At 38.1% G+C, this 19,118-nt stretch overlaps 1 protein-coding gene across 34 annotated transcripts in view; it reads left to right on the forward strand.

Annotated features, from left to right (window-relative positions):
• Positions 1-19,118, forward strand: part of BBX (BBX high mobility group box domain containing) — a 129,331-nt gene that overhangs the window by 29,449 nt on the left and 80,764 nt on the right. For 17 of the 34 annotated variants that reach the window (XR_015734419.1, XR_015734418.1, XM_087894896.1 and 14 more), the window contains exon 3: positions 13,339-13,390. The exons of the other annotated variants lie outside the window; for them this stretch is intronic. Coding sequence is in view for 8 of the 17 variants with exons in the window: in XM_034412948.3 (XP_034268839.2) it covers positions 13,388-13,390 (3 nt within the window). In the remaining 9 variants the exon portion in view is untranslated. The remainder of the gene's footprint in view (positions 1-13,338; positions 13,391-19,118) is intronic. 34 annotated transcript variants of the gene reach the window in all.

Below are 19,118 nucleotides of genomic sequence, written 5' to 3' on the forward strand. Positions count from 1 at the left end.
GCATATACAATTAGGCACAGGCCAGTTCCATCAAGAATTCTTCCTCATTCCACTAGGAGCGCCGCTACCATGGCTGCCTGGGCCACGCACGTGTCCGTCTCCGACATCTGCAGGGCGGCCACCTGGTCATCTTTGAACCCCTTCATTCGGCACTACAAGGTGGATTCATTCGCCTCAGCAGAGGCGTCTTTCGGGCAACGTGTGCTCCAAGCTGTGTGTTCTTCTTCAGATGCCATGCAGCAGCCAGCCTCCCCCCTGGTCTGAACTTGCTTGGGTACGTCCCGAAGCTTTGGATTCTCCAAGCAGCGGGTTGGAGAACAGACGTTGCTTACCTGAACGTCCCTTCTCGATGCGCTGCTGGAGAATCCAACCCACCTGGTCTGGCTGCTGGGAACTTCTTCTGACCTTTTACAGCATCTACCTTCGTGAGCAAAACTGAAGCTCTGTCGAGCAAGTGGGCGTGTCTGAAGAAAAATTTAAAGGAACACACTCAGTGTAGGCTATTCGACTATTGAACAACGTGAAGCTTTGGATTCTCCAGCAGTGCGTCGAGAAGGGACGTTCAGGTAAGCAACGTCCGTTTCCCTGATCTGTTTATTTAGTCACTTTATTAAAGAAGGCAATCTGGCACGATCTGTTTTAACAAACCCATGTTGGCTTCTTGGCAATCACTTTCTTCATTTTTATATGTTCATAAATCCAATGCTTGGTCATCTTTTCCAGGATTTTCCCAGATACAAATGTCAAGCTGATTGGTCTAGTGTCCTAGATCCACTTTTTCCCTTTTTTGTAGATTGGAACTACATCAGCTATTTTCCAGTACTTTGGCAGTTCCCCCATGTTACAGGAGCTGTGAAAGATTTTGTTCAGTGGTTCTGAGAACACATCTGTAAGCTGCTTCCGAACTCTGGGATATAAACCTTTTTGTCCTGGTAATTTAAAATTGTCTAGAGTGGGTAAATGTTTTCTTAGCAGTTTCTTTCCTATTTTCACCTGCATTCCTGTTCTGTCTCACACTGTGCTGGTTTTGGTAGCAAAAGTTTCATCAGTTACCTTGGCTTGATTGGATGGCAAATAGAATAGAATAGAATTCAATTCAATTCAATTCGTTATTGGCCAAGTGTGATTGGACACACAAGGAAGTTGTTTTTGGTGCATATTTTCTCAATGTACATAAAGAAAAAATAAAATATATTCATCAAGAATCATAAGATACAACACTTAGTGATAGTCATAGGATACTAATAAGCAATCAAATCATACTAGGAAACAATAAAAATAATGTAAAGATACAAGCAACATGGATATAGCCATAAGTGGGAAGAATAGGTACTAGTAAGGATGAGAAGAATGATAGTAATACAGTCTTAGTAGATAATTTGACAGTGTTGTGGGAATTAGTTGTTTAGCAAAGTGATGGCATTCGGGAAAAAACTCCTTGTGTCTTATTGTTCTGGTGTGCAGAGCCCTATAGCATTGTTTTGAGGATAGAAGTTGAAACAATTTATGTCCAGGATGTGAGGGGTCTATAGATATCTTCACAGCCCTCTTTTTGACCGTGCAGTATACAGGTCCTCAATGGAAGGCAGGTTGGTAGCAATTGTTTTTTCTGCAGTTATAATTATCAGTTGAAGTATAGTATGTATATCAATGTCATTTCTTTTTCCTCTAATTTTCACCCAAATGCATTTGAGAAGGCTTTCATCCTTGATGTTGTATACTTTTATGGAGATTTAGTGATTCCTTACTTATAATACAAATCTCCCTCTTCTTTTGTTGGGTCTGGTTTTTTTTTTTAACAATTTATATATTTGTAGCAGTATATTCCAGTTGTGGGTTCCATCCCACTACATTTCAGTAATGGCAACAAACATACAGAGGTCAGTATGAGTATTAATGTATAGGCATCTGAGCCCTTTTATGACTGACCTTGCATTTGCATTCTACTTCTCTTGTTTTATACCTGAGTTTCCCTTCCTTCTGATCAAGTTTCCATAAGTTTTAAACTAGCCACTATTCCTGTTACATTAACACTCAGGGAAGTAGAGCTTCCTTCAGATCAAGCTAATATGTTGCTATGATTCAACATATTGTTTAATCATAGTGAACAAACCACTGTATTCTTCAAAATACAGTGTATTTTGAAGAAGCCACTGTATTCTTCAAAAGTGAAGATTTTTCATTTTTACAAAGTCCAGTATGTTAGGTGAGAAATAGCTTTGACTGGAAATACAGTGTATTTTGAAGAAGCCACTGTATTCTTCAAAAGTGAAGACTTTTCATTTTTACAAGTTAGGTGAGAAGTAGCCTTGGCTGGAAATAACATTGACAATTGGGTTTTGCTGCACTGCAAAATACATTAATGTTAAATAAAATAAGATTACACGCATATAGAAAAATAATATTCACAATTAATGGACAACATTTCATTGTTTGATGTCTGTTGGCAAGCAAATGGCTTAGCTTGCTAACACTTTACAAAGTGGAATTTGGGAAATAAGAATTCTGAAATGTGCCATCTGCTTTATATATTAAATTAAAGCAAGAACCACATGTTCCAGTTCCATTCTAGTTAAGTTCTTAGAACAAATAGGTATGTTATTTTTATTATACTATTAATTATAATGTTGCAATCAGCAACATGATGGCTATATTCAAAGAATGGATATTTCTATTTTTTAGCTGCAAAGGTGAATGATCAATACTGGTTTAAAGTTATCTGACAGGCTTTGTATAGATTTTAATCTTGGTTTCTACCATAGCAACTTAATATATTAGCTCTTTAGGAAAATAAAGACTGGATTGCCACTCAAAATAATTGCAACTTTCATCATTTTCATATTTTTTACATTTATTTATTCTAAAAGTAAATGCACATAATATGTAAATAGAAAGAAGAGAAAAAATAGAAATAAAATAAAAAAAGGAAAATTTGGTAGACATTATTAGGAAACTACACAGTTTAAAATTCCCTCTATACTTGGCTGATTATTATTTTATAAGCATATTCATAAATGTTGAAATTGCTTTATTATGTCAATTGTTTTGCCTTTAGAAACCAGTCCAGAATTGCTTTCTTATGTAATACATGATCTACAGGGAGCCATTCTTGCTTAAATTTAGTCAATTTGTGTTCTGAATGTATATTTTGCCTTGTATTCGCCAGGTTTAGTCTCCTAGTCCAATATTGTATGCAAAAACCCTTTTACAATATTGAGCCAAATTTTTATCCATCAGCATATAGTTTAATGAATTGTGTTTTTTAATTTGTTCTGAAACAATTCCTAGTAGGAAAAAAAATAGAAGTTTCTTTTTTATATATACATACATTTTTATTAAAAGTTTTATAAAGATCATAAAAAACAAATTATGAAGAGCAAAGGAAGAAAATAAGGAGCTGTTGGATCATTGTTTCAAAGTTATTTCCTTACCAAATTCCACAATGCCTTCAAAATTGACACAGCTTCTAATGTATTGCCCTCACTAGAAAAATTGCAATACAGGTTGTCCTCAACTTATGATCACATTTGAGCCCAAAATTTATGTTGCTATGTGAGAAATTTGTTGTGAGTTTGCCCTATTTTACGACTTTAATGCCACATTTGATAAGTGAATCACTGCAGTTGTTAAATTAGTAATATGGTTGTTAAGTGAATCTGGTTTCTCCATTCACTTTGCTTGTCAGAAGGTTGCAAAAGATGATCATATGACCCAGGGACACTGCAACCATCATAAACGTGAGTCAGTTGTCAAGCATCCAAATGTAAATCAGGTGACCATGGGCATCCTACAATATTCATAGGTGAAAAATGGTAATAAGTCTCTTTTTCAGTGCAGTTGTATCTTTGAACGGTCATTAAGTAAACTGTTGTAAGTCAAAGATTACCTGTACATTCAGAAATGTATCTGCCTTAAAAATAGTCCATATTGAACTGTATAGCATAGTCAAATATCAGCACAAGAAATATTTATGACATTTTGTATTATGATAAAATTTATGTCATAAAATGTGTGATAAACTTTTCCAAATTTCAATTCTACAAGGTCATGATTTCCAGATTTTTGATGCATTTTGTAGGTTAGCTCATTTTTAAACTTGGTTCAAAAATTTTTACCCTTCACCTAGTTAAAGATGTCAGGAATCCCAGTTTTAGTAGTACATAGATGAAATATATCTAATATTAGGAATAAATGGGAAATCAGTTTAATGCATATTTAATTGTGACATCTACCAGAGCATCAAGCAAAAAAAGATAAGCAGACATCAACCAGCTTATCTCTCATTTGAAAATTCCCATGAAGTTCGTAGGCTTAAAACATCCAAATGATTGTAAGGTTAAATACTGATTAAATATATGATTATTAATCATTATTGCATAGTATTGCCCAATCAGATAAAAATGTCATGCTTATGAAAACATCTCTAAAGAAAGAAAGAAATATCTAAAGAAAGAAAGAAAAATGTTTTGACAGAGTAGAAAATTGCAATAAAATATGTACTCCAATACATAATTTGATGATAAATTGTATTCGTTCTTATAGTTTTGCATAATTATATGGCATAAAGAAAAAGATATGTTTTAAATTACAAATGTTAATTGATATTTCCTTCTTGCATGCATGTGTTAATTAGTGTTTCCTCCTCATATGTACATTTGAAATTGTCACGTTGAATTCTTTCCCTTAAGAATGCTTTCCTGCATTACACACACATGCAATTTATATATGAATGGTTCTTGTTACAAAACTGGTATTTAAAGTTAAATATGTTGCAAACTAAATAATTTTTTAATGCGTAGCATCCAGTATTTGCTAGAGACAAGTAATAAATGGTGTGAGGTGTTAAATAGAATTTAGGAATCCAACAGAAATTAAGAAAGTAATGTAATAAAGAATTAGTATACAGAGTTACACTAGTAGTTTATCCAGTTTGATATCCTGTCCAAAACAGCTGCAAGATATTGAGTGTCCTAGAGAGAAAAAAAGGGGGTGCGAGACAAAGAGGAAATGACTCACTACCTGTTGTTCACTTTCAACTTTTAGAAATCAGATGCTTTAATATGCTTTGCAAATGAACTTATGTGATGATTGGTAGCAAGTTGTGTCCTCCAAGCATCTGTCAAATACATAGTTGGGTCTCAGTTATGTTCTTAGTATTCAACATCAGTAATTTTATCATAGTATTCAACATCAGTAATTTTACTATTTAATGTGTTCATTTAGTACAAATTAATTATTTAATAATTTTGCTTTAAAAACTTTATTAAGAGGTCTATCGTAAATTACAATTCTATTGTGATGTTTTTCCATGCAAAGTCCTAATTGTATTATATTAAATGCATATTATACTTCTACTACAAGGCACTGGATAGTAAGAATGCAGTGCTTCGTATTTTAAGGCAGAAAGTACCTAAGAGTGTTGTCAGGGAAGAACATACAAATAACACCTATCTGCAGCTCCTTAAACCTAATGTGGAATTATACTGTAGGTTTAGAAGGACGAAGTGCAATTCTGGAAAAGGCCCAGAGCACTTGCTTTCAGGTGTTGGAACAGGTGCAAGCACTGCACCATATATTAGAAGTCTATTTGCAAATACAGAAAAATGTAAATCTTGTTTATATCCTTAGTGCTATAAACAGTGTTAATCATCTACTTTTTGTATAGTATTGTATATTAGTTCTATATAATGGTAATAGGACAATTTGACATATTCTCTTTTGGGGTATAGAAATCATTCCTACGTTATTATAAAACCAATCATCCATGAGGCTTTTCTAGTTGACCTACTAAGAAAAGTTCTGGTTTCACCTGAATGTTATTTTTAACTTTCTACATCATCATATGTATTTGTGCCCAATATCTTTTTACTTTTTACAAGTCCGCCATGCATGATTAAATGCTCCTTCATGTTTTTCATATTTCCAACAATGGTCAGTAATATTTTTATATACCTTAAGACAATTACTCTGGTATCATATACCAATGACACATCATTTTTAAAAGTTTTCTGTTACATAGAACTTCATATTTTTTAACCATATTTTTTCTCATTGATCCATTTGGATATTATAATCAAAATTCTTGATCATTTTATTGTACATTTGTAAATTGCTCTTCCTGTTTCATATCTTATTCATTCACATCTATTTTATCATACTATATTCCTGGAATACTTTTATCTATATTAAGTCTTGTTTTTAATTCTGCATATGAGAACCATTGAAATCCAAATCCTTCTGTAGTCAATTATCCTTTTGATTTCATCCTAAAATCCCCATTTTTCTGTTTTATTTATTTATTTGATTTTTATCTCAACATTATTACTTTATAAATTACGCAAAGTGATGAACATCCATACTATTGCCGCCTCCTCTTTTTCGTCACAACAATCACTCTGTGAGGTGGGTTGGGGTAGGAAAGAGTGACTGGGCCAAAGTCACCCAACTGACTTTCATGCCTAAGGCGGGACTGAACTCATGGTCTCATGGTTTCTAGACCAGCATCTTAACCAACACCAAACAGGCTCTCTACTAGTAAATCTTTATATGTTAACCATTTGTCATTGCCTGCTTCTTTTCTATAAAACACTTCTTGGAGTAATGCCAGTAAAAGTATTTTGGGGCATAGGCTGCCTTTCTCTCTAATCTATCCATCCATCCATCCATCCATCTATCTTTCTATCTATCTATCTATCTATCTATCTACTATTTCATTCCTAATATTATTTTTCGAAATCTGCTTTAACCTTGTCATATCATAAGTAACCATGCCAAACGTCATATCATTACTTTCTAAAAGTTTCTTATTTCTTAACAAGCATTCTTTCATCTAAATCAAAAAGAAAACAGCAAAATACAGTTGTTGTTGTTGTTGTTGTTGTTGTTATTGTTGTATGGCATTGTTGCATTAGCCAGAAGACTACAATGCAATTGCATAGTAGTAGTTTGGTTGCAAGGTACCAATTCCTTTGTAGGAAACACACGCTTCCCATAGTGTGCCACATTAGGGCGAGCTAGCTTCACATCAGAAAGAAAAAAAATGTCTCTTCCTATAGTGTCATCCAAGGTCTCCTCCCTCCCCAGAGCCACCTCACAAACAGGCGCTGCAAACGGAAAGTACAGTGGGAAGGAATCTGACTGCCTGCGTGGAGCACCAGTTCGTCCCCCCACTGAAGTGGTACCTACTTTATCTATTCACAAAGAACATACTTTTGAACTTTCGAAATGAGGGGAGTGACAGGAGCTCCCCCTGACATGCAGTGCTCCGACTCAAACCGCTGGAACAGAAACTATCTCCAGTGTCATGAAGCCACTGACCCACCACGCCTCTAAAAAGCAGTTTAAAATCATGATCTCATTTGTCATGGGCCTGTTCATGTCTATAGATCCAGAATTAGATCCAGAATCCATGACTGCATTGCTTCACAGTACACCTGACTTAATTGAATACACAAAGATCTATGGACTATGGATCTCATAAACCTCTTCTTAACTACATACTTCCAATTTGATGGCCCAATTTACCAACAAATTAAACAGATACCTACGGGATCACCATTTTCAGGACTTATAGCAGAGGTCGTCATGAAACGTCTAGAAGCCATTGAACTTCTATAGATACAGTTGAAACTATGGATCAAGTATGTAGATGACACCTTCACCATAATAAAAAAGGACCAATTAGAGAACACCCACAGAACCATTAATAACATTTTTTTAAGGAATCCAGTTTACTAGAGAAGAAAAAAACAACAACTGCTACCTTTCCTGGATATCCTGATCAGCAAAGACCACAATGTCAAACTAGAAACACAAGTCTACAGAAAAACCACCCATACTAACTAGGTGGTCCACTACCAAAGCAACAACTCAACCTCTCACAAGAGAAGCTGTGCAAGGACTTTATTTAAATGAACCCAAACATACTGCAGAAAAACACACCCAGAACAACAGAAAAAGGAAATGGAGCATCTATACCAGTGTCACCAACTGGTGGTCTGCAAGAAAATTTTGGTAGTCTGTGGCGCACCCGGGTGGAAGAGCTGCTCCAGGATGAGCAATGGCCAGTCCTGTGACTACAGCTCTGGAATATGGAACTGGCCAGGCATGGTGGGGCTGTAGATCTCCGCTGTAGAGGGAGGTTCATGCAACTTTGCAGCGCAGTCTTCGCCGGCCAGAATGAGATAATGGTGCAAGGGGAGTTGGTGATGAAAGCAGGCCAAAGCAATGGATGGCGGGAACCCCGGGCTGTTTCCTCCCCCTGCTGTAGCTTCCTGTCGGCTGAACCCACCAGTGGCTGTCCCTGCCCTTCGTCCTCCCTTCCCAGTCACTCCTCTCCTGGCAAAGATGGGGGATGGAGATTCGTTCCATATTCAGAGCAGGAGCGAAGCTTCATTTCTTGCTGGATCTCCCGACCGTTTCTTCCGGCCATTGGTTCTCCGCGCACCTCGGTCTGTTGGGGAGATGCTTGACTTCCTCTCAGCCCCAAGACACTGGCTGTCCCATGAGAGAGAAAGAGAGAGAGAGAGAGAATGAGACTGAGAATGAGACAGAGAGAAAGAGAGAGAAAGAAAGAAAGAAAGAGACAAAGGGAATCAGGGAGAATGAGAGAGAATGAGTGGGAGGGAGAGAAAGCAAGAGGGAGAGAGTGAAAGAGAAAGAGAGAATGAGAGAGAGAAAGAAAGAAAGGGAATCAGAATGACTGGGAGAGAAAGTGAGAGTGGGAGAGAGAAAGAGAGAGAAAGAGTGGGAGAGAGAGAGAGAGAGAGTGCCTGAAGGACCCCATCCTGTCACTGGGAGTCCAGGCGCTTCAGCAAGCATCGCGCTGGATTCGTATTAGTGGTCCATGGGACTTAAAATAATGACCTTGGTGGTCCCTGAGGCCCAAAAGGTTGGGGACCCTTGATCTACAATACATTCCAACAAAATAGATACCCACACAACTTCATCAAAAAGTCATTGACCACTCAACCCAATACAGCACAAGCAACACAAACCCTAAAAGAATTGCACGCACTGATTCCATGTTGTTGTAGTAGTCTGTTGATAGTTTCTGAGATATTCTTGATGAATCAGTGCAGCACACAAGCCAACTAAAACCCTTCAAAACATCCTAAACAAACCAAAAGACCCAGCAACCCCAGAAGAAAAAACAGGAGTCATCTACAACATACAATGTAAGAACCAACTAAAGTTTCAATTGGGAAAATATGACAATCCTAGACCAGGCCAAGTTCAAAAATGCCAGGGAATTTCTAGAAGCCTGGCATTCTGATAAATTAACAATAGACACATAGATATTAACAACATCTATAGACTATGCAAAAGAGACAATCAACCAACCCAAAAGAGAACAAAAAGACACTAGAATCTCTCCACCAGTAATCAGCCCCAGATCAGCATACATTATCTCCAAGGTAACTTCGGACCAACAATGAATAAGCCAGGATTGTCAAACTCAAGACCCGCCAGCCGGATCTGGCCCGCGGGATGCTTAAATCTGGCCCATGAGCCCAGCCTAAAAATAGCAAAGGACTGGCCCGCAGTGCCTTTGGCAACCAAAATGGGGTACGGGACAGTGATGAAATTTGAACCGGTTTACTACTGGTTCGCTGGTTGCGCATGCGCAGTGCGCACCACGCACGCCAAAAGGAGAATGTGATAAGTAGAACGCGCACGGGGGTGATCAGCTGTGGTGTGCAATTTTTTTTTTTTTACTTTTAAAAGCATTTTTTTACAATCTATTTGGCAGAATAGGTTGTAAAAAAATGCTTTTAAAAGTAAAAAAAAGAGGCTCTGACAATCAGGCAACTCAACTGGGATCTTCAGAGCCTCTTTTTTACCTTTTAAAAGCATTTTTTTTACAACCTATTGGGCCGAATAGGTTGTTAAAAAAATGGTTTTAAAAGTAAAAAAAAAGGCTTTGACGATCAGGCAGCTCAGCTGGGATCTTCAGAGCCTTTTTTTACCTTTTAAAAGCATTTTTTTACAACCTATTTGGCTGAATAGGTTGTAAAAAATGCTTTTAAAAGAAAAAAAGGCTCTGACGATCAGGCATTTTTTAAAAGAAGCGGCAAGTGGGCGACCGGGCAATTGGGTGGGCATGGGCGGGAGGGCAGGGATTTTTGCTACTGGTTCTCCGAACCACCTGCCACCATCGCTACCGGATCGGCTGATCCAGTCCAAACCAGGAACATTTCACCCCTGGGTGCATGTGCATCCCCCCCCCCATTTTCAGCCTGGACAGCTTCCTGAAGCACCCTGCCAGCCAAAATGGGGCACGGGAAGTCACACGCCCCCCTGTGCCCCGTTTGGCTGGCAGGGTGTTGCAGGAGGCCATCCAGGTCCATGCCCCCCCATACCCCATTTTGGCCAATAGGGTGCTGCAGGATGTGTCCATCCCATTTGTCCCCCTTGGCCGGCCCATGGAGGAGAACTACAATGCTGATCCGGCCCTTGAAGAAATCCAGTTTGACACCCCTGAAGTAAGCAATACCCCAGTCAAGAAACTGTCAAAGAGCCATCAGCCCAACCAAAAAATCTTTAAGACCGCCCCCATCCACACAGATGACCAAGTCACCACCATATAAATTGACAGCAAACAAGCACTCCTTGCTAGCACTGATGAGGTTACCAAATCGGGGTAATGAAACTCCTAAGACAACAAACAAGCTCAGAGAGCACCAAGGACCCCTTAGTTTAAAATCTGGTAGTCCAAGTCTTCCTCTTTCCTTTGTATCTTGTACAAGTCTTCTGATAATTTTGTTTGTTTATTTATTCATGTCCTGCCTTTATTATTTTTACAAATAAGGCGATAATTCACACGAGTCCAGAGGAAAAATTAAGTTGTATTACAGGTAACATTTAGTGACCACAATTAATCACTAAGCAAAGCAGTTACTAGATAGAAAATCACACAACTTCAACTGTGGTTTTGGTTGCCTCCTAACATCTCTTTGGAATGCTCATCCAACTGCTGGATAGTTAACAAAAATGGTATTTACATTTATTGGAGAGAAAGGAATAAGAAGAGAGTAATCACATTGAAAGCAGTGCTCTAGTGCCCGCAGCTGCTCTTCTAATCACTTTATCTCTAATAAGTCTATTGGGACTGCCGTTGGCACATGGAAGGAAGATAGGGCAGGGAGGTGCCAAGGACAGGCATTGACAGGAGCAGAGACATAGGGTGTTTTGGTTTGCAGACTAGGATAGTGGTGGTTTGTTTGGCTGGAAAGGGATTTGTGTGGGAAGAAAGGGGGTTTCCAGGTATGCATATTGCAAGGAGTGCATCCAGTGGTGAAATCTGAACCAGTTTACTACCGGTTCACTGGCTGCGCATGCGCAGTGCGCACCACGCACCAAATGCGAGGTGTGCCCGTGCAGTGCATGCCAAAAGGCATGGGGTAGTAGAACAGTCTGCGGGGTGGGGGGGATTAGCTTTGCCGTGCAGTCTTTTTTTTAACTTTTAAAAGCATTTTTTTTACAACCTATTCAGACGAATAGGTTGTGAAAAAAATGCTTTTAAAAGTAAAAAAAAAAAAAAGGCTCTGATGATCCTGCAGCTCAGCTGGGAGCAAACAGGCGAGCGGGCGATTGGGTGTGCATGGGCGGGGGTATAGGGATTTTTGCTACCAGTTCTCCGAACCACCTGCCACTATCGCTACTGGATCAGCCGATCTGGTCCAAACCGGGAGCATTTCACCTTTGAGTGCATCTCTAGTCCAATATGAGCACTGGAAAATGGGAAGAAGCAGTGAAGGATAGAGCTTCCCCAAAGACCCTCTTGCATGTAGCCCGAACTCAAGCAGAGTGGCAAGGCTGTCTGGAACATTTATTCCTGCTTGACAACAGGTGTCTGCTTCAAAAATACACCCAACAGCTTCTGCATGTTTCCTCTTGAATGGTCTATGATCTAAAAGGACCCAAAATCCAATGGCAATGAGCAGAGTAAAAGGTGGTTCTGCAGCCACTGATCAAGCCGCGCTCCCTTTGCCATACCCTATTTTTAGTCAAACTTTTCCTCACAGTGAAACATAAGAACTCCCTCTTTTTGTTAAGGCCAGTTAACTTTGTCAGTCTGCCGTGGCATAATATCATCCCTTCAGCGTGACTGCTGTGTCTCACGTCAAACTGTAGATTACATCATGACTGGCTGTATCTGAAGACATATATTGCTCCAGTATGTGATTTTTTAAATATAAACAATGCTGTGCTTCAGTGGTTAGATGGCCTAGACCAGTGATAGCTAACCTTTTTGCTGTCACATGCCAAGAGCATGGGGAGCATGGGGGGGGGTTGTGCACCATGTGCCCACACCCATAATTCAATGCTCTGCCCCGCCCCCTCACACATGCACACGCAAACCCTTGCCGACCCCCACTTTTGGCACACGATGGCACGGTGGGCCTGGTAGGCCTGTTTTTCACCCTCCCCAGGCTCCAGAGGCTTTCTAGGAGCCTAGGGAGGGTGAAAACAGCCTTCCCCACCCCCACGGAGGTCCTCTGGAGGCCAAAAACAGCCTGTTTCCCGGCTTCCGGTAGGCCCAGAAGGCCTGAAAATCAGATGACTGGCATGCGCATGAGCACTGGAGCTGAGCTAGACAACACTTGCGTGCCCACAAATATGGCTCCGTGTGCCACCTGTGGCACGCGTGCCATAGGTTCGCCGTCATGGGCCTAGACAGTTGTATTTGAACATAGATCTTTTTTAACATTTATATTTTATTGTGTTCTACTAATCTAGGTGAAATGTTAATATATAATGTTAGTCCATGTATGATAGGCCATACACTAAATAAACTTTCTCATGCAGTTCCTGCACCACCAAAATGGAAAAAGCTGGCTAGAGTCCTAAACTGGCACAGCCTAAACTGGCTGGTCAAATGCCTGTGGTGCCTTCTCTTTGCAAGCATGCAGGGGCAGAGACTCAAGATGCATACAATCTGCAATATAAAACAGGGCTGGAAAGACATCCCTTTGGAGCCTTATACATTCCTAATAATGTTTTGAACAGTAATACAGATCCCTAACCCTATCAGTTCATACGTATTTTAAAAAAAAACATCTTACTAGTAAACATATGCATAATTCGACAGTTGGGTTACATTTAGCTTTCATAAATTATCCATTAATTTCATTGTTTTCTGTCTGTGTTGTCTATGGTTTTAAATCAATCATTTCCTCAATCACAAAAATAGTGTTCTACCTGCAAATTTTAACATACTATACATTAATAGTATTTTTGAGCGTTTGTTAAAGTGTATTAGAAATTGCTAATTTATAATTGGATTTTAATGAAACAGCAGAAGATATTGACATAATATATTTTTACAAATTCTAGGAGGCGAAATTAAGGATGGGTAGAAAGGCTCTGCTAATCTGGTGAGGTGATGGTAAGTGTAAAGGCTGTTTGAATAGCAAGGAATTGATGTGACTTAGTTGTGTAGCTGCTGATTAGATATGTCATTAACATATTGTTAATTTAGGTATGTTATTAGCATGTCTAAATTTTGTCTATATTGATACTATTTTTTCAATCTCTTAGCTGTCAGTTTATTTTACATTATATTCTCTCCATTTGAACATGAATGCAGGAGAAGTAGTAAATTATCACCCCTAGCAGAAAGCAGTCCTGTTAAAAGTCCACCAATTTTTATCCTACTTTTGTCTTAATTGTTCACCACATACATGAAAGATGAAATGTAAAATCTACTACTATAGGTAGACTGATCCATAGTTGTGCTGTGAAGAAATGGTGTTTGGCCATTGGTATGAGGAAGAAATGAATAAAACATTAATAGAGAGTTTCAGAAAAGATTATTCCATGTTGAGATTATTCCATGAGAAACAAACTGAAAATAATCCCATCTTCATTCTGTTAGGTATAAGATGGGACATGGAGAAACAACTTCAGCTGTTCCTAAAGCATATGTCCTCAAATTCCTATATCATCTTTGTTAACCTGTTCTGAAATTTCTCAAACTTGTAAATATCCATCTGGAAATATGGTGCCCCAGTACATCAGGTGTGGATTCACCAATTCCAAATACAAAGGAATAATAACTTCATGTGCCTTTGATACAATGTTATACTTCTAATGAATCCCCAAACTGGATTAACTCTTTTCTGACAGCTTCTCACACTGCTGGCTTATGTTCATCTTACTGTCAATTCCTTTTATAATGTAGTATTTCCATATCATGATTCCATTTATATGTGTGTCCTACATGTTTTTTCCTAAATGTAATACCTTGCATCTTTACTTGTTAAATGACATCTTGATCCTGTCCATCCAGTTTGCCAACTTGTCCAGTTTAGGCTAGTTTGGTTTTGTCATTCTGGAAGTTGGCCAAGTCTCCCAATTTTATCATCCTCAAATCTGATAATGAGCCCATCAGTGTAATTATCCATGTCATTAATAAAAATATTAAATAATATTTACCTCAAGATAGATTGATGTAAAGCAGCAGCTATCTCTCAGAACAGGTAGCTAGCCAATTGGGCTACAACTCATCAGTGAGAATGTTGCATGGATTTTTTTGTCAGAAGATTTGCTGAAATCAAGGTGAATTATATTCACAGTATTCCCTTTGCCTACTGGAATAGTTACCCTGCCAAAGATCATTAGCAATCATTAAAAATTGTTTGTTTGTTTGTTTTTATTTATTTATTTAATGTCCTGCCTTTATTATTTTTTATAAACAATTCAAGGTGCTGAACATATCTAATACTTCTTCCTCCTCCTATTTTCTCTACAAAATAACATTATGAGATGAGTTGGACTTGAGAGAGAGTGATTGGCCCAAGGTCACCAAGGAGACTTTCATGCCTAAAAATCACAGTCTCTGATTTCTAATCTTGTGCTTTAACTATTAGAGCAAATTGGCTGTTTAACTTTTAAAATACATCAAATAATATAGAATATAGAACCTTTTTCTATAGGTTCTAAAGGGATCAATCTTAGTTGATCCCTTTTAAATATTGTGAAAACTATAAGTTGTCAGACCTGGAACCCATCTTTTACGTTTTACATCCAGATGTTGAAGGTTGAAGGATAGGCTCCTGGGCGAAAAGCCTTTTTAATTTTTCAAAGGCTTTTTGGCAGTCCATTGTCCAAGCAAGTGGTTGGTTGGGCTTTCGCTTCATCGGGGAAGACCCCGTTTTCCCCCAAAACGTCAGACCTGAAGGCCCAAACGTGAAAGATGGCTTCCAGGGCTAACACAAGTCATGAAATCTCATGCCTTTTAATAAAATGTGTTAGTTGAAAAAGATGTTAAGAGATTCTTCATATTATTATTATTATTATTATTTTGCTTCTTTCTAATACGCAGTAAAGGTCTTCACTAGCTATAAGCCTAACTATAGGGTGGGTTGAAGGTTATTACAAGGGTATTTTTGGAAGAAATAAGGATTAGTTCCAAGGTTAAGATTGAAATTGTGAGCATTTGTCCATATAGTTGTCAGGATTGGAACCTACCTTGATTACACTTAACAAGTAGGTATATTATTTAACCTATTAGAAGGATGCATATTTTCTGTTAGTGATTTGGACAGTCATTCATATTTACTAAATGGAGTGCATAGGTTGTATAAATAATACAGTAGAGAGTTTTATAGGTTTTCACAAATTTGCCTTGCAGTTATAAAGGCTTTCAGAGCAATGATCTGGTTTTCCACTAAGTAGTCTCAGTGATATGCACTTTTCTGGATGGCATTAGCTAAACCATAAACAGATAACTGAGAAAGGTAAATCTGAAAGCAGAGATTCTGAAACCAAAATAAATGCGTAAAAAGAACTTGAATGATAGAAATACATAAAGATTTTCAGCTCTATTATTGATTGCTGTTGGATTAAAACATTCCTGGAATTATCTGCAGAGAATTTAAGGCAAAATTATGATATAGTGAACATTTATTTTCTTCATTTGCCCCAGTTAGACTTATCAGAAAGAAGCATGCTGTCTTCAACATGAGTTCATTTTCCAGAAATTGATTTCATTTAGTATTGTCAACTTCACATTACTTGACCACGTTGTGGCCTAATAGAATCATCTCAATTCCATATAAACTTTAGAATTATATGTCTCACTCATATTCATTTTGCTACAGTAAAAGATGTATTCTGATTTATTTAGTTCTAGGCACTCTTAATTAGGATAAAACTCTATAGATAACTCTCTGGGAACATAAAGGGAAAACAAACAGGATAAAATTATAGTGGACAGATAAATTAAATCTGCTTATTTTTACTTGGATAAAAATTGAGTTTACTAGAGTTTAATTACTCATAAATTGTATATAATTGTATATCCAGTCATTATATCTATTTTAAAATATATATTTGAAGGAAAATTGTAAAACTCAGAAAAATGCTCTTCCCATTGTTTTATGTGAACAGTAAATGTTGATATCCATGTACATGGCAGCTAACTTTTATATGAACATTACTCTTAACATGGCTATGTATTTATATACATACTTGTGCCTAGATAATTTTCTGTAGGTTAACAATATCAAAAGGAAATATAGGAAATACAAAAATAATGCAAAGACGCTTCATTAGCGTGAAGTTAAGGTACGAAGTTAGAACTGGGCACATATTCACACAGAATTTTGCAAGATAAGGACTAGGCTGATTTTGCATTGCTCTGCATTTTTATGATATTCCCATTTGCTACATGACTTAGGTAAATATGTGCCTTTAGGCCCTCATTGGAAACAACTTATAAAGCAGCTGGAGGAGACTGAAAAATAAACAATCCATGGTTGCTTTAATGATTTGAAGATGGGAACCCTGGCACAGGACTTTTCATTTCTAGGTTCTTTTTCTTTTTATCAATTTATCCAGCACTTGCTACAATATTCCAAAAATATAATAAAAATCTCTCTTCCACAAACAATGGATCCAAGATGGCACCGCTGAAGGCTGCCTCAGTGAAATGCTCTCTAATGGTTTCTTTATTTTTAATTATTTTCTGCGACTCACTATGGATTTTTTACTCACAAGACCATCTGCTAAGAATTAAGCAACGTTTCTTTAAGGAGCAACTTTCTGTGATTTTAACACAAGAAGAAGCAATTTTCCCGGAGCTATGGATTACCAAGAAAACCAAATGGAAATGAGGTAAAAGGGTGGGAATTTTACACAAGCTAAGAAATAGGGGGAATAGAACTGCTCTGCCTTCGATCTTCCTGGCAAATATACGCTCACTTGCTAACAAGATGGATGAAATACTCCTTTTAAACAGATGCAACTCTGATTTTCACAGCGCAGCTGCCTTATGCTTTATTGAAACCTGATGATATTGATGACAACAGCATGCAAATTCCAGGGTTTCAGATACATAGAGCAGACAATCGTAGAATCATCAGGTAAAAAGAACGGAGGAGGATTATGCTTATATATCGACAACAGCTGGTCTCAGGATATAACTATAATATATAAATTCTGTGATGAAAACTTAAGAGTCTTTACTTATCAATTGTAAACCATTTTACTGTCCACGCGAGTTCTCCTCATTTCTACTAATTGCTGTTTATGCCCCCCCACAAGCCTGGGTAAACAAGGCATTATGAACTCTAGCTGACCAGATTATGGAAGCTGAAGCCAAATACACCGATTCACTGGCCATTATTAGGGGAGATCTAAACAAAGCAAACTTAAGGAAAGAGCTACCAAAATACTTTCAGCATGTCAATTGTCCCACTAGAAGCAAGAATACTTTAGACCATTGCTACACAACACTAAAATAAGCTTACCGGTCTTTACCACAAACAGCTGTGGGACCCTCTGATCATTGCATGATTTACCTTGTACCTGCTTACAGGCAAAGACTTAAAACTACAAAACCAACAAATCAGTGAAGACCTAGACTGAGGCGGCAAAGTTAAAGCTACAGGCCTGCCTTGACTGCACTGATTGGAATGTTTTCGAAAGTACCTCTGCAGACTTAGATGAACTCACAGATACTGTAACATCATATGTCAGCTTCTGTGAAGACCTACGTGTACCAACCAGGAACTTGCGAATATACAATAACAACAAACATTGGTTCACAGCTAAACTTAAGCAGTTACGTCATTCCAAAGAGGAAGCCTAAAGAAAAGGTGATAAAATGCTGTACAATCAGGCCAGAAATGTATTAACAAGGGAGAACAGAGCAGCAAAAAGAAGCTACTCTAAAAAGCTAAAGAATCAGTTCTTAACAAATAAACCGGCAAACATGGAAAACTCTTAAAAATATCACCGGTTATGGCAAACCTCCTTCCCAGGCTGAAGGAAATCAACAACTGACAGATGACATGAACGTGTTTTACTGTAGGTTTGAAAGGAAATTACAGCAACCTATCTCCACAACCCTCATCTCAGACACACTAACAACAGCCAAGCCTCCTACTACTGACCCCATCCCATTGGGTTCACAACCCCTAGTGATTACAGAAAAGGAAGTGCAAGACCTATTTCACAGACAAAAGCCAGGAAAAGCTCCAGGCCCAGACAAGATAAAGATCCTTCTTGCTTAAAAGTTTGTGCTGATCAATTGGTCCCCATCTTCACCTGTATCGTCAATAAATCGCTAGAAATGTGCTATGTTCCTTCTTGCTTCAAACACTCTATCATCATTCCAGTAGCCCACCATCAAGGAACTGAACGACTACAGACCATTTGTTCTAACATCTGTAGTTATGAAAACCTTTGAAAGGCTAGTTCTGTCTCACTTGAAAACTATCACGGATCTGCTGTTAGACCCGCTGCAATTTGCATACCAAGCAAATAGATCAACAGATGATGCTGTTAATATGGCTCTGCACTACATTCTACAACATCTTGAGTATCCAAAAACCTATGCAAGGGTCCTCTTCGTAGATTTTAGTTCAGCATTCAACACCATCATTCCAGACTTTCTTCTAACTAAACTAAACCAGCTAGCGGTACCTGAACACACTTGTAAATGGATCATAAGCTTCTTAACAGACAGGAAGCATCAGGTGAAGCTAAGCAGAATCACATCAGATACCTTTACAATTAGCACACACACACCCCCAAGGCTGTGTGCTCTCTCCACTTCTCTTCTCTCTATATACCAATGACTGCATCTCAAACGATCCATCTATTAAACT

This window comes from Pantherophis guttatus, chromosome 5 (assembly GCF_059756535.1).
Source record: "Pantherophis guttatus breed Tessera chromosome 5, ASM5975653v1, whole genome shotgun sequence".
NCBI lineage: Eukaryota > Metazoa > Chordata > Lepidosauria > Squamata > Colubridae > Pantherophis > Pantherophis guttatus.